We start from the raw sequence: 14229 nt of genomic DNA, 5'->3' as shown, positions 1-14229 counted from the left end.
CTCAAGTGAAGTAGAGTGGGAAGTAGAGAATAATATATATGGTAGCAGAGAGAAGGAAGTCCGTAATTCCATACTTCCTTAAAAAAATAATATTAATTAAATTTCCTATAACTCTAGCCTCAGGCAGCTGGTCATTCTATCTTGTCTGGATTTTGTCTGACAGAGTTAAAAGTTTTTCCACTTGATACCAAAAAGGCAAATCTTCTTCACACGTGCTTGCCACACAGAAGAAGGCAGAAGTCCAGTAGAAAGTGGAATAGAGAAAAAAAAAAAAAAAAAAAGAAAGTGGAATAGAATATCTACCCTTGGCTTTTATCTGGCCAAAGATCTAGACAGGGTGTCTTCTATAGAGTACATCTGTGTTAAATGTCTCTGTAATCCCACTATTTTTAATATGTTACTCAGATTTTATAGTAGTGTCTACTTCAACGAGTTATTAATAAATATCCCCTAATACACTGAAAATATTTATAAAATGTCTGGCACTTTGAAAATAGTCAATAAGTGTTAGTTTGCTCTTGTTATGGAAATTAAGTTCTGAAGGATATAGTCAGCCTCATGTTTTAGACACATGTTTTCCTTGGTTGGGGAAAAATGAACAATTACTTGTTGCTAATTTGGGATTAATTAATTAACTTATTTATTTATTTTAAAGATTTTATTTATTCATGAGAGACACAGAGAGAGAGAGAGAGAGGCAGAGACACAGGCAGAGGGAGAAGCAGGCTCCATGCAGGGGGCCCGACATGGGACTCGATCCCCGGTCTCCAGGATCACGCCCGGGGCTGAAGGTGGCACTAAACCGCTGAGCCACCTGGGCTGCCCTTGGGATTTATTTATAAAGCAATCTCATTTTGAAAGCTGTCCTGAAAGCTGTTTTTTTTTGCATTTGTGCTTTTGCTTTGAAAATATGAAACCCCCCCCCCAAAAAAAAGAAAAGAAAATATGAAAGCAGTTTGCTTTGATAATGTAAGAGTAGGGGCATCTGGGTGGCTCAGTTGGTTAAATGCCTGATTCTTTGAAGCTCAGGTCATGGGAATGAGCCCCACATGGGGCTCTACACTGGGTGTGGAGCATGTTTGGGATTTTCTCTCTCCCTTCCCCACCCGTCACTCAAGTGAGTGTGTGCGCATGCTCTCTCTGTCTCTCTCTCAAAGAAAAAGAAAGAAGAAAATGTAATAGTAAATTCTCAAATAGTGATAAGACTACTAACTTTATATTTAAACGTATATTTAAACTTTTATCATTTCCATGTTGAGAATGTTCATGTCAAAAGTAAATGGGCTACATGTTGAACGAATCCCTCCTCAGGACAAAGGGATAAAGCATAGCTGAAGCTGTATCTCCGGTAATCCTTTTGAAAATCTGAGTTATAGAGCAACAACTTAGCTTCTAATCAGTTGGCTAAGTAGAAACTTCTACTTGAAATTGAAACACAGGGCATATTTGAATATTACGTTTCTGATTCTTTCTTGGAGTTGCTTCTTCTTTAACCACAAGTATCCTTAATTTACCTGTAGGTGGTTCTTCCTTCTCTGGCCTGTTTGAGGATAGCAGTTTATGAAGAAGGAGGTAAATTTATCGGTCACCGGATCTTGCCAGTACAGGCAATTCGGCCAGGTATGGATAATATGGATAGTATGGTGATATACTACTTATCAAAGTTGTAAAGAAAACCATCACCACCTTAGGTGGTGGTTAAAGAATGATTTAGGAAGCTATCTGGAAGCTCAGCAGCTTATTACAAGTACTTTATCCTTAGGTTCACAAGTCTGTGGGTTGACAGAGTTTGGCTGGGCTCAGCCATGCGGCTGTGGGCTGGAGTTAGGTCTCTTCCATGTGTGCTCATTCTGAAGGAACAGTGGCACCCACAGTATGGACTTTTATGGCAGCCCACTGGAATGCATAAGGGCAAGCCTGACTCTGCAAGTGTATTTTAAGGCTCTGTTTGTACCACATCACTAATATTCCTTGTCCCAAACAAAGCACATGGCTAAGCCCCAAATCAAGAAATCATGTACAGGGGAAGAATTTGGACCAATAATTTAGCCTCTGGCATGCATTTTTAAATTCTCTTTTGTGGGAAAAAAACATGTTTGGGAAGGAAAATAATCAAGATCAACATTGTTTTCCTGTCTGACGAGGAAAAAAAAAATCACGTAAAACCATGCAATTAAAATGAGAAAGAAGTGACCTGTTTGTCATCCAAAGCCACCTAAAATAAACACCTGCATCACATAGATGTTCCTGTGTTATAACTAACATTGTGAAGAAAATATGCGATACACAGTACTGCTGTCACCTTTCCAGGCTATCACTACATCTGTCTGAGGAATGAGAGGAACCAGCCTCTGATGCTTCCAGCTGTGTTTGTCTACATAGAGGTGAAAGACTATGTCCCAGATACCTATGCAGGTAAACAACTTACCTCAAGGGGATATTTCTATCTGGGGCCATCCATATTTTTGTGGTTCAGATGGAAATCTGGACCATAAATAAGCAGCAAATTCTGGCCTCAGAATTACTTCTATTTATGTAGGTATATTTATTAAATTGCTCAAGCCTTTGTGGATACAATTTCATTTGATTTCATTTAAGTCCCAATAAAGTATGAGCATATTTATCTGCTATTGGTATTGTTCTTATGGATCTAGCAATTTCTAACCCATGCTACCTGATGCTACAGCAGGGTATCTAGGTCTATACAATGAATTTGTCTTCAGCCAGTTTCAGAAGCCACATCATGGGTGAAATTCTAAGTTTAGAAGAATGAACTTGTGACAACTTTAACCAGGAATCATAAATTTAAGTAGTTATAATGTTAAGTGGCCTGGTTGTGAGGTATTGGGGAGTGGTATAGTACGGACTGTGGCAAACTTAGAGCACATATCCATCCAAAGATGGCAGGCCTAACTCACTCCAGCTAGACAGTATCATGTATGAAGGATTCTGTGCAATCTTTAGGTTGTTAAACAGTCTGTAAAGCAGGCTTTTTAAAATGTGAAATGTCTTCCTACATTTATGAAACACCATTTGGGCCAAATAGGACAAGTGCTGGAATGGATGGACCCTCAAAAAGAAACTAAAAACTATGGAATATTTAGGCACCCTGGGTTAGAGCCTATTATCCAGTTTAGCTGTCAGAGCTGAACTCCTTTGAGTTCTGTCTTCCTGAGGTTGCAGCAAAGGGTCCTGACTCTTGTCCATTTCCAAAATGTTGGATGGATGAGTGGAGGGTTACATGGTAGATGGAAGAGTAGAAGATGGATGGTGAATTGGTGGATGGGTTAGGTGAGTAGTAGAAAGATGATGAATGAATGCATGGATGGATGAGTGAATGGATAGATGGATGGTTGGTTGGATGGATGCATGGATGGATGAATGAATGGTAGCTATCAATGTATCCAGGACTTTTGATCTAAAATATCTCTTCCTTATTTAGATGTGATTGAAGCTTTGTCAAATCCAATACGATATGTGAATCTGATGGAACAGAGAGCTAAACAACTGGCTGCTTTGACACTGGAAGATGAAGAAGAAGTAAAGAAAGAGGTGAGTGAGTATTATAATCTTATGCATGGCATTAAACATAATTTCCACACCCAGTGGCTGGCATTGCCTATGTAACATCACACCTCACGAGAAGAAACTGGCACATTGGAAAAACACTTTGATGGAGCTCAGCATCATCTCACAAAACATCTACATGATTGACTGAATTTTTCATATTTCACTCTCCTCTGGTATTCTGTGACCAGCATCTCCTTTTGTGACCACATAGAACAGTGCACATTTTGACATTTCAGATTGAAGTTCTAACTGATTTCATATTGATTAAAGGTGATTAAAGCACTTAGAAAAGAGGATGATCCTCAATTCATTTAATATTTTCTTTAGTCTTTAATCTAAAGTGCAGAATTTTCAAAGTGCTTTTGTGACTTCTCATAATACATAAAGTCCTTAATACATATGCCTGGTGTATAGTTTGGGCCATCAAATATCTATCACTAGTATTACATTATATATTTCCAAACAATTGGTATATTTTTCTAAATTAGGTGCCACAATGCAAAGAATAATTAAGGAAGGGTCTAGAAATATTAGAAGTGAAATTTAAAAATAGAAAGCTTCTATGTAGACGGGCAGTCCTTTCGGTGTTTTTTTTTTTTTTTTTTTTAAGTTGGGAATTTTTTTTTTTTTTAGATTTTATTTATTTATTCATGAGACACACACACACACACACACAGAGGCAGAGACACAGGCAGAGGGAGAAGCAGGCTCCATGCAGGGAGCCCAGTGTGGGACTTGATCCTGGGTCTCCAGGATCGCACACTGAGCCGACAGCGGCGCTCAACCGCTGAGCCACCCGGGTTGCCCGAGTCCTTTAGTTTTTTGTTTTTTTTTTTAAGTGAAATATAATTTAGTGATTAGAGATGATGCCAATATTAAAAATAGTGAAAGAAATGAGGTATTTTCATATTTCATTTGAATATTCTAAGGATAGATTCATGGGGAAAGATGAGACAAAAATGGAGAACTATCAGAATGGGAGAACAAAATTTTGAAAATTGTTTGGATATTTATAACTAATAGCAAGTCTATTAAAGTTGATATAATTAGTTTTTTAAAGATTTATTTATTTGAAAGAGAGAGCGAGCATGCAAGCTGGGAGGAGGGGGCAGAAGGAGAGGGAGAGAATCTCAAGCAGACTCCTCCCTGAGCATGGAGCCCAACACGGGACTTGATCCCATGACCCCAAGATCATGACCTGAGCCAAAACCAAGAGTTGGACCCTTAACTGACTAAGCCACCCAGGTGCCCCGAGCTGATATAATTTATTAAATAACTTTTTTCTTATTCCAAAAGAAACCTAGGTTTATCATAGAAAAATTTTAAACTATACGTGAGAAAAGAAAATCCGAAAGATTTTACCTGTAATTCAAATACCTAAGCCACCCAGACATAACACTGTAAATATGGAGTGTATACATAATGAGTCTTTTTATGCACAGTTTTTCATAAAATGGAATAATATTCACAGTCTGTGTTTTAACCTTTTATTTTCACTTACTGCAAATATATTCCATGTCATTAAATGTTCTATGACACAACATTTAATGACTTCACAGTCTTCTGTCATATAGCCATACCGTAACTGATTTTTCCAATCCCCTATTTTTGGATATTTGAAATACTCCACTCTTTTCTTCGCTCTCTGTTCCATCAGATCTTCTGTGAACATATATGTAAACACATTTTTGAGTACATATATGATTATTTCCTTGTTTTTTGTACATAATTTTAGAAAATTTTTCTCTAGGATATGTTTTGAACTAATTTAACATGAGAAAAAAGGAAAGGAAAGGGAAGGATAATATTCAACATAAAAGTAACATTTTCCAGGCTCTTATTTACACTGCCAGCATCATATCCCATAGGTCCAGCAGAGAGTGAAATTTAAAGAAATTTAAATTTAGACTTAGACTGATAAGTTTCGTAAATAATGCTTTTTGTGGTATGCAGTAAGTAGGGTTATGGGAAAATTTTACACTGCCAGAAAAGTATGGCGAACAGCAGACATAAATATACTTCCAAAGTTATTTGAGCCTCTAACATCTATACTTAGCATCTGCAGAGGGGAAAAACAAATGAAAAACACCTAGGCCCTCTTCTGCGTGAATTTTGAAGGCTTAGTCTAAGCACTCACTGCTTGTGTGGGGCTCACAGAAGGAGGGAGCCTTCTCACCCTCCAAGTAGATGTTTTGGTGTCCTACCCAGAGCTTCTTTTTAGTGCTGCTTCACCCACTACCACTGGGTTGCTGCAGGTGTGGGCTGCAGATGGCTCACGGCCACAGACTTCTCCAGAAAACTGGCCTGGGTTGATAGGAACTACTTTGCTGCAGATGTCTGGCAGGCTAGTCCTGGAATGGAGTGACCCATGCCAAGCAAATGAAAGATCCAGGAGAATGAGAGCCCAGGTGACTTGCTTCTGGGTGGGCAACTTCTGTATTGCAGTTCACACTCCTGAGCCCCCATGGGATAAGGCTAAGGCTGGACTCCAGGCTGAGACCACATTTAAACTTAATCTTCTTTCCCTCTTACCCTGCTTTCCTCACCTTCCTGCAGTTTTCTCCTGAGACCATTGTCTCAGTAAATCAAAACCACCGCCATGTCGCCTTCTGCTTAGAGGGAACACAACAATGCTGAATAACTGCCTTTTTTTTTTTTAAGATTATATTTATTTATTCAAGAGAGAGAGAGAGAGAGAGAGAGAGAGAGGCAGAGACACAGGCAGAGAGAGAAGCAGGCTCCATGCAGGGAACCTGATGTGGGACTCCATCCTGGGTCTCCAGGATCAGGCCCTGAGCTGAAGGCAGTGCTAAACGGCTGAGCTCCCCCAGGCTGCCCTAGCTGCCGTTTTATACTGAAAATCAAGAATGAATGCCTTTCCTGAATTGTTTTGTCTGGAAACCAGAATTTGAGTGATGGCAATAGTTACCTCTTTAATTCTGTGGTTCTTTAAAGATCATAGCACTTTTTCTTTCCAATGACCTTTGAAAAGATTAAGAGGAGAAAATTCAATGAATTTCTCATTTTGCTCGTATGGACACCAATATGGAATTAGAGGCTGTCCTTAGAAATCTGACAGAAGCTCCAGAATTCTTTCCTCTTCTACTTGCTTTAGCTCACTAACATATGTAATACAATACAATTTAAAGTAAAGATAATTTGTGTAGGTAGAAATAATCCCTAATAACATTCTTCTCCAGTTAGAAAACAGGAATCTCTTTAATCAACTGGATGTGTGTGTGTGTGTGTGTGTGTGTGTGTGTGTGTGTGTTTTCTCCCTCCTAGGAAATAGAAGTTCAAAGAAAGCATTTTCAAGTGAAATTTCATGTATTGTCCCTATTTAGAAGCAATACTTTTTCTGTCCTGGATGTCTACATATTTGTTAGCCAGGTTCTCCAAGGAGTGAGCCCACAGTTGAAGAGAACATTTCAAGACACCGTCAGTTTCTGCTTATATAGTATGGCAGTTGAAATAAAAAGTCTCCTAATGGTGTATTTTACTGGAGCACCAGAGAGACCATTTTTCTAGTGTTTGCAAAAAAAATGTCACTCTAAGGAGTGGGAGACCTAGGGGCTTCAAGATGTCAGGGATCCTGTCACACTGTCCTTTCAAAGCCTTATCTTTGCACCAAACATCACATATCAAAACTCTATTTAAAGAGAATGCAACACTAATGGCTACAAAAATACAGAAGTAGCATTTTAGGTCAATTTTATTTTTGCTTCTCCTCTAGCAATGGTGATCAGAAAGGATTTTCAGTAAATATAATGTTCATTAAATTTAGAGGCTATTTAGATATTTTGTTTTAAAAATAATTTTAGAGGCATTGAATCCCATAGATTCCAAATGGTCCAACAGAGAAAATATAATTTTTTTCCTTTGAAATGTCAAACCCCTGAATGACCTCATTTTTTGAAGCTCAAGACAAAAAATCATTTGCCCTTATCATGTAACGCTAGGAAGAGTCACTCCACACCATTGAACACCAGTGTGCCCTTTATCTTGCCTTGTAATAATGTGAGTTTGTTTGAATGAGGCCACTGAAAATAAGTAGCTGTGGTTTTCTCAAAAGAAAATTCTATCTAGGACATGGCAGGCACTGGGGACACTATTTTAGCTGCAAAGACTTTTTTAGTATAATCCTTTTAACTTGGTAGTTATAAAGGTCATTTCTATTTGAAAATTCAAGACTTCATTGGACCTGCAAAATATTCCCAGATTTGCAATACTTTAATAAATTATCTTCATAGAGTAATTTGCAAACCAAATAAGTAGGCAAGTTGAAAACTCCCCCATGCTTTGAACACTAGGCATTTGTTTCAGATCATGTGAAAAGATAGATGGATACCTATCTAGAAATCCAACGTATATTTATGTAAGTTAAAGAATAGAGATTTGAGTTTCTGGATTTATATTGTGTCTTTTAAAGTTGTCATTCAGGATGCTGGGTTAGTAAAATTGTAGAAAGTTACCTAATCTAAATTGTAACAAAGGCTTTATAATACTTATAGCTATTTCTTTATTTTGAAAGGTATTATAGAAAATTTTAAACATAATATACCATTAAAAAGGCCCTCAGTAGGGATCCCTGGGTGGTGCAGCGGTTTAGTGCCTGCCTTAGGCCCAGGGCGCTATCCTGGAGACCCGGGATCGAATCCCACGTCAGGCTCCCGGTGCACGGAGCCTGCTTCTCCCTCTGCCTATGTCTCTGCCTCTCTCTCTCTCTCTGTGACTATCATAAATAAATAAAAAATTTTTTTAAAAAAGGCCCTCAGTAATTTTGCAGATACTGTTAACATTCTTGGTATATATTCTTCTAACAAGTAGGTATACATATATTTTTCTTTTTTAAAAATTCTTTTTTTTTTAAGATTTTATTTATTTATTCATGAGAGACACAGAGAGAAAGGCAGAGACACAGGCAGAGAGAGAAGCAGGCTCCATGCAGGGAGCCTGATGTGGGACTCGATCCCAGGACTCCAGGATCACACCCTGAGCCAAAGGCAGGCGCTTAACCACTGAGCCACCCAGGCATCCCTCTTTTAAAAAAAATTCTTAATTTTTAAAAAGTTTCACAACTCTAATGTTTTCATATGGTTCTAGAAATGCCTGATAAGACTTCAGTAACACTCCTGATTTTCTATTTTTAAAATATACCTGTAAAGAGAAAAAAGTAAATACCCAATGTATTGATTACAAAATATTATGTGACATCATTAATGTCCAAATGTGATATTTGGATGTCACTTGCTTTTTAGCATGTTGGGGAATGCAGAAGTATTTTACTGAGTACTTACTATGTACCTGGCACTGTTCTGAGCCCTTTCATGTATTAATACACTTACGTCTTAAAGCATCCGTATGTCTTGTTTGCTATGATTATTCCCATTTAACAGATGAGGAAACTGAGTACTGAGAGATTCAATTTCTCAGCCAGTGTCACACAACCAATAAGGAGCAGAGTTGGTGTTGAAATCCAAGCCATCCAGCTCCATAATTCATGTATTATACCAGCATTTCTAGAAGTCTAATGTGCAGACCAGGGTATCATGATGAAATGCTGGTCCTGAGTCAGCAGGTCTGGGGTGGAGAGAAGCTCAACATCTCTCACAAGCCCAGGTGATAGGATAATACTGTTCTGTGGAGCATACTTTGAGTAGCTAGGGTCTCCACTACACCCCATCATACTACCTCAATTACAAAACTGCAATTTTCTAGTAACCATTAACAAGGACTAGCCCTTCATTTCTCTTTCTGGCCTCTATAGCATGTTGTTTGAATAACTAGGTACAGAATATAAGACCTTTACTTTAAACAGTAGCATCCTTTGAATTAAATTTTTTGTTAAATCAAATGTCAAGATTCCTTCTTCCCCTCATTTACATCACTGGATACTATATTCTTCTTCAATAGTGAAATTTATATATGTGGGTTCCATTTGATTAGTTTGCACACTGGCTTCTGCGTCTTATATGAATGAAGGTGGTCTTACATATCACTTTGATTTTGGAAAGGAAAGTTGTTTAGTAATACCATAATTTCACTCATTCCAAGAGGCCTGTTTTTAAGTTGTCAGACTCCTGTGTTCTTATAAATGAGCTGGAATGCATCTAAAATAATTTATTCCCTTATTCAGTGTATGGTACTATAGGCACCTTTGATGGGATTTGATTATTTGAAAAGAAAAAGATTTTATGGTCTTACTAGTGTGGATTTCACAAGTAAAATAATGACAGCAAAAATTCAAGGTGATTCATAAGGTTACAGTGTTTAATTTAAGAGAAAGCTTTGGGTATCAGAGTTTGATACCTTATCCATGGTTCAAGAACTCAGCACTAAAATCTAAGATGAGGTTTACTGGTCATTTTGGATTCTCTTTAAATGAAAATCTTTCTCCCCAAATAATAACTGAGCAAAATGCCAATTTATAGAAATAATTTCTCACAATCCCTGAACTTTAAAGCATCCAATAGAGTAGGAAGAGAAAGTTTGCCTTTTTGGAGATGTCCTTTATTTTTTTAAAAAATATTTTATTTATTCACTCATGAGAGACAGACAGAGAGAGGCAGAGACATAGGCAGAGGAAGAAGCAGACTCCAAGGGGAACCTGATGCAGGACTAGATCCCCAGACCTCGGGATCACAACCTGAGCCAAAGGCAGACACTCAACCACTGAGCCACCCAAAGTTCCCCTGGAAATGTCCTTTAGATAATGACATTATCCCTTTCATTTCTATACAGCTTTGGAGTTTCCAAGGCATTTTATTGGGTGCCCTGGATAAAACTGAGCCCTAACTAGACAATATATAATCCCCATTTTTAAAAGAGGGAGTGGTTGCTTATAATAGTAAATTGACTTGCCTAAGAGCAATAGGCAAAAAAGGGAGGAACTAGTCTTTTTCAATGAGTTCTCAAGAGAAGACCATATATGAATTTGAGTTGAAACTACTCAAATATTGATTCAATTTCACTGCTTTTACAAACCTCCTCCATAACAATTTTTCACATTTCGATGGATTCAACTAAGGAGCTTTGAGTTCATCTGCCCAAAACAGCTATACATCCAGAAATTTGAATACTGTAGTCCATGCCAGGTCCCATACCATAGGCATTGTAAAAGTGTGACTCTCAATGAAAAGATTTTTCACTCTGAGGCTTCTCGAATTTTAATATGCATACAGATCATCTGGGGATCTTGTTGCAATGCAGATTCAGATTTAATTGTTCTGAAGCAGAGCACAAAATTCTGCATTTTTAAGGTGTTTCCAAGTAATGCTGCTGCTACAAATTTTAGCAGCAAGGTCTTCAGACTGAAGCATCTGTCAGAATCACCTGGATCACTTCTTCAGGCACAGAGTGCTCCAATTGCCCTGAGAGTTTCTGACTGAGTAGGTCCGGGGTGAATTTGCATTTCTAATGAGTTTGTTAGTGATGCTGCTGCTGCTGGTTAAGGTACAACACATTGAGAACCAGTGCTTTGGAGTCCTACATCTGTTTCTTACATGGGGCTCTCCCCATGTAGAATTAAAACGTCACTATTCCATCCACTCTAAAATGTCAGCTTTATCACAGAATCCAAGCAGGGGTGCAGGAGAAACTGTTTTCTCAGGGAATTGTCCTGAATCTGTTCTGTGAGTGATTGACCCTAGTCTTTGCCAAGTGATCTGGCTTAGTTAATTTGAAAGACACATTCCCACAAGATGGATGTTAAGGGTGGTTGGTCTACTTTCATTTTAAAAAGAAGAATCCGTTTTATCTGCCCAACTATGAAGCATTCATTTCTTCTGATTTCTTTGGAGAGTATATCAAATATTCCTTAAAGTTGGCAGAAACGATAACATATGTAACATATCTAAAATAGTGTCTCCCTTTAATCTCTTTCTAAATAAGCTGCTGTAATTCTGAATCAAATGCAGATTCTCTACAGACAAGAGAAAGAGCAGCATCTTCATTCACTCACTGATTCATTCATTCAAAAAATGTGTTTTTTTATGTTAGCATAATGGGTGGTTCTTTAGTTTCAGGAACTTGTCAGTGATAGTATATGTAGTAATTATATATGAGCTAAAAACAAAATGCAAATTTCTTCATTTATTCGTTCAATAAAAAAATATTTGAACACAACTTTGCCAGTCACCATGCTGGCATCACATACTATATATAATGATGAGCAAAATCAGATGCTCTCATAGGCCTTATAATTTGGAGGAAGACTAACATTAATTAAAATCCATGCATATACATGTCAACTTACAGCTGTCACAGATGTTTCAACAAAGATACGATGTGAATGCTGATGATTTTTGTATGCGATCACAGATATGACAAAAACTGAAGTCAACAGATAAATTTATTCAGCTCTTTAAAGTTGTCTCATGCATCTAACTCAGTCTGGTAGATTCTTCACAATATAGTTTTACCATCATTTATTATAAAAATGTTTAAGTGTACCCAAATGTTGAAAGAATTGTGTAATGAATATCTATGTATCAATCACCTGGGTTCCACAATTTAAATTTTGATGCCTTTGCTTTATCACATCTATATCTCTCTCCATCTCTCTATCCACTCATTATTCTGTCTTATTTTTTGATTCATTTCAAAGCCGGTATATACTAGTATACTAGTCAGCAAATACTAGTATACTGCATCCTGAAATACTTCAGATTACATACATCAGGAGGTTTTTAGAGATGTTTTTAATTCCTTAGAGCTGTGCAGTTGATACATTATTTAATTTCATTCAGGTAATATAAATTCAAGGCACCAATTAATACATGTGTTTGAGGGAGTTCTATCCTGAGGGAAAAGCTAGTTCTGGCAAAACCATCCTCCCTGCCCACACCTGTCCTGACTGGATTGGATTTCTACGTGACGAAATTATAAACCTTGACCTTGATATTCTGTAAAAAACTGATGACCTTGCCCCTTATTCATCTGGTATCTGAATCAAGCTGCTGTCATCCTAAACACTACACAGAGGGGACTGTACTTTTTAGGTGACTCGGGCAGGTCAGCATGACCCAACACCTCCAGTAATACAATAGATATTTGGTATCTGGAAGACCTCTTACTTACTCTATTACCCTCTTGAATAAATCCTCCAAATCCTAGTTTTCCATTCCTTGATTGTCAGATCCAAATTTTCAATGCCGTGGAGGGAAGTCTTTCCAACTAGCATACCAAATGGCATCTCCTCCTGCAAAACTTGTCAAAAAACGGTCTTTCCAGCTATCCTCTTATTTATACACTTGTGTTATACTTTAAAGTCACTTCTGTTCTCTTTGGAAGTAGGAAAGACATAATTTTTTTAAAATAAAATCTTGGTGTTGTAACAGATCCATTATTCCATGTTTTGAAGGAAAAAATAATGTAATACTTACATTTGGCCACTAGAGGGCAAGCACCTACTGCTGTTGTTCATTATGCACAATTTTCTCCACCCAACTAAGCGAACTCTAGCGCAACTATTTTCTGAACTTTCCTTGAAATTTATTTAATTGGATTCCAGGAAGATCTCTATTAAATTGACAAAACTGACATTTCTTGTTCTTTTGTTTATTTTGTAATTTCCAGTAAGATGTGAAAGGATTTCATGCTTATTTTGTTCAAACTGATAAAAAAGAATATTTGGGAAAAGACTGGGCAGAAATAAAGTCATAGGTGTTGACTTCCACTGATTCTTTTGAGCACGACAAGGAATTTGGTTTCTGCTTTTCAGCTCACATATCTATAAAAGGGAATTATTCAACTTTCCAGTGATGATGTCAAAATTTTAATTCTACTATTGTATTATTACTACAGGCATTTGTGTTTAGCTGTTCTATTTAACTCATTTAGCTTTTTATACATGAATAATGCCTTTTGAGTGTAACCGAGTAAGCTCTCTGAGAATGATGCTTACATTTACACATCTCTATATTTCAGCTTCAAATTAAGTTCCTTAGAAGTTGCTATTAGCACAGAATACTGAATGAAATAGGGCAATAGTGCAATTCAGACTTTAAACTCTAAGACATATTCAAACACCAATCCTGCTGTTAACTGTGTGGCCTCTAGCAAGTTATATGACTTTTAATAAAGTCTTTAGTAAAGACCTTTAGAGGCATGTGGGTGGCTCAGGGGTTGAGCATCTTCCTTTGGCTCAGGTGGTGATCCCAGGGTCCTGGGATCAAGTCCCACATTGGGCTCCCTGCATAGAGCCTGCTTCTCCCTCTGCCTGTGTCTCTGCCTCTGTGTGTGTGTGTCTCATGAATAAATAAACGAAATCTTAAAAAAAAAAGACCTTTAATGACACCTTGGATTTCTTTTTTTTAAAGATTTTATCTATTTGAGAGAGAGTGAGTGAGCGAGAAAGAGAGCACATGAATGGTGGGGAGGGAGAGAGGCAGAGGAAGAAAGACTCCCTGCTGAGCAGGGAGCCTGACAGAGGACTTGATCCTAGGACTCTGAGATCATGGCCTGAGCTGGAGGCAGACGCTTAACGAACTGGGCCACCCAGGAACCCCAATGTCTTGGATTCCTTTCCTTTATAGTGGAGTTGAGAGGGCATCCCACGCTGGCTGCAGTGAGGCTGGTGTGTCTAATACCATCTAGCACTGAGTGATCTACAGTTGCTTCTGTTAGCACTCTTCATGACAGACAGGTATTAGAATTTGT

General features: G+C 37.8%; 1 protein-coding gene across 2 annotated transcripts in view; it reads left to right on the top strand.

The window, feature by feature from the left end:
• The window catches only part of PLCB1 (phospholipase C beta 1), a 669446-nt gene that overhangs the window by 534327 nt on the left and 120890 nt on the right, over positions 1–14229 (top strand). For both annotated transcript variants that reach the window (XM_038571644.1, XM_038571645.1), the window contains exons 21-23: positions 1521–1620; positions 2311–2415; positions 3443–3552. In XM_038571644.1, coding sequence (XP_038427572.1) covers positions 1521–1620; positions 2311–2415; positions 3443–3552 — 315 coding nt within the window. The remainder of the gene's footprint in view (positions 1–1520; positions 1621–2310; positions 2416–3442; positions 3553–14229) is intronic.

The sequence above is a fragment of the Canis lupus genome, chromosome 24, assembly GCF_011100685.1.
Source record: "Canis lupus familiaris isolate Mischka breed German Shepherd chromosome 24, alternate assembly UU_Cfam_GSD_1.0, whole genome shotgun sequence".
Classification (NCBI taxonomy): Eukaryota; Metazoa; Chordata; class Mammalia; order Carnivora; family Canidae; genus Canis; species Canis lupus.
This window is presented reverse-complemented; position numbering and strand designations above follow the sequence as displayed.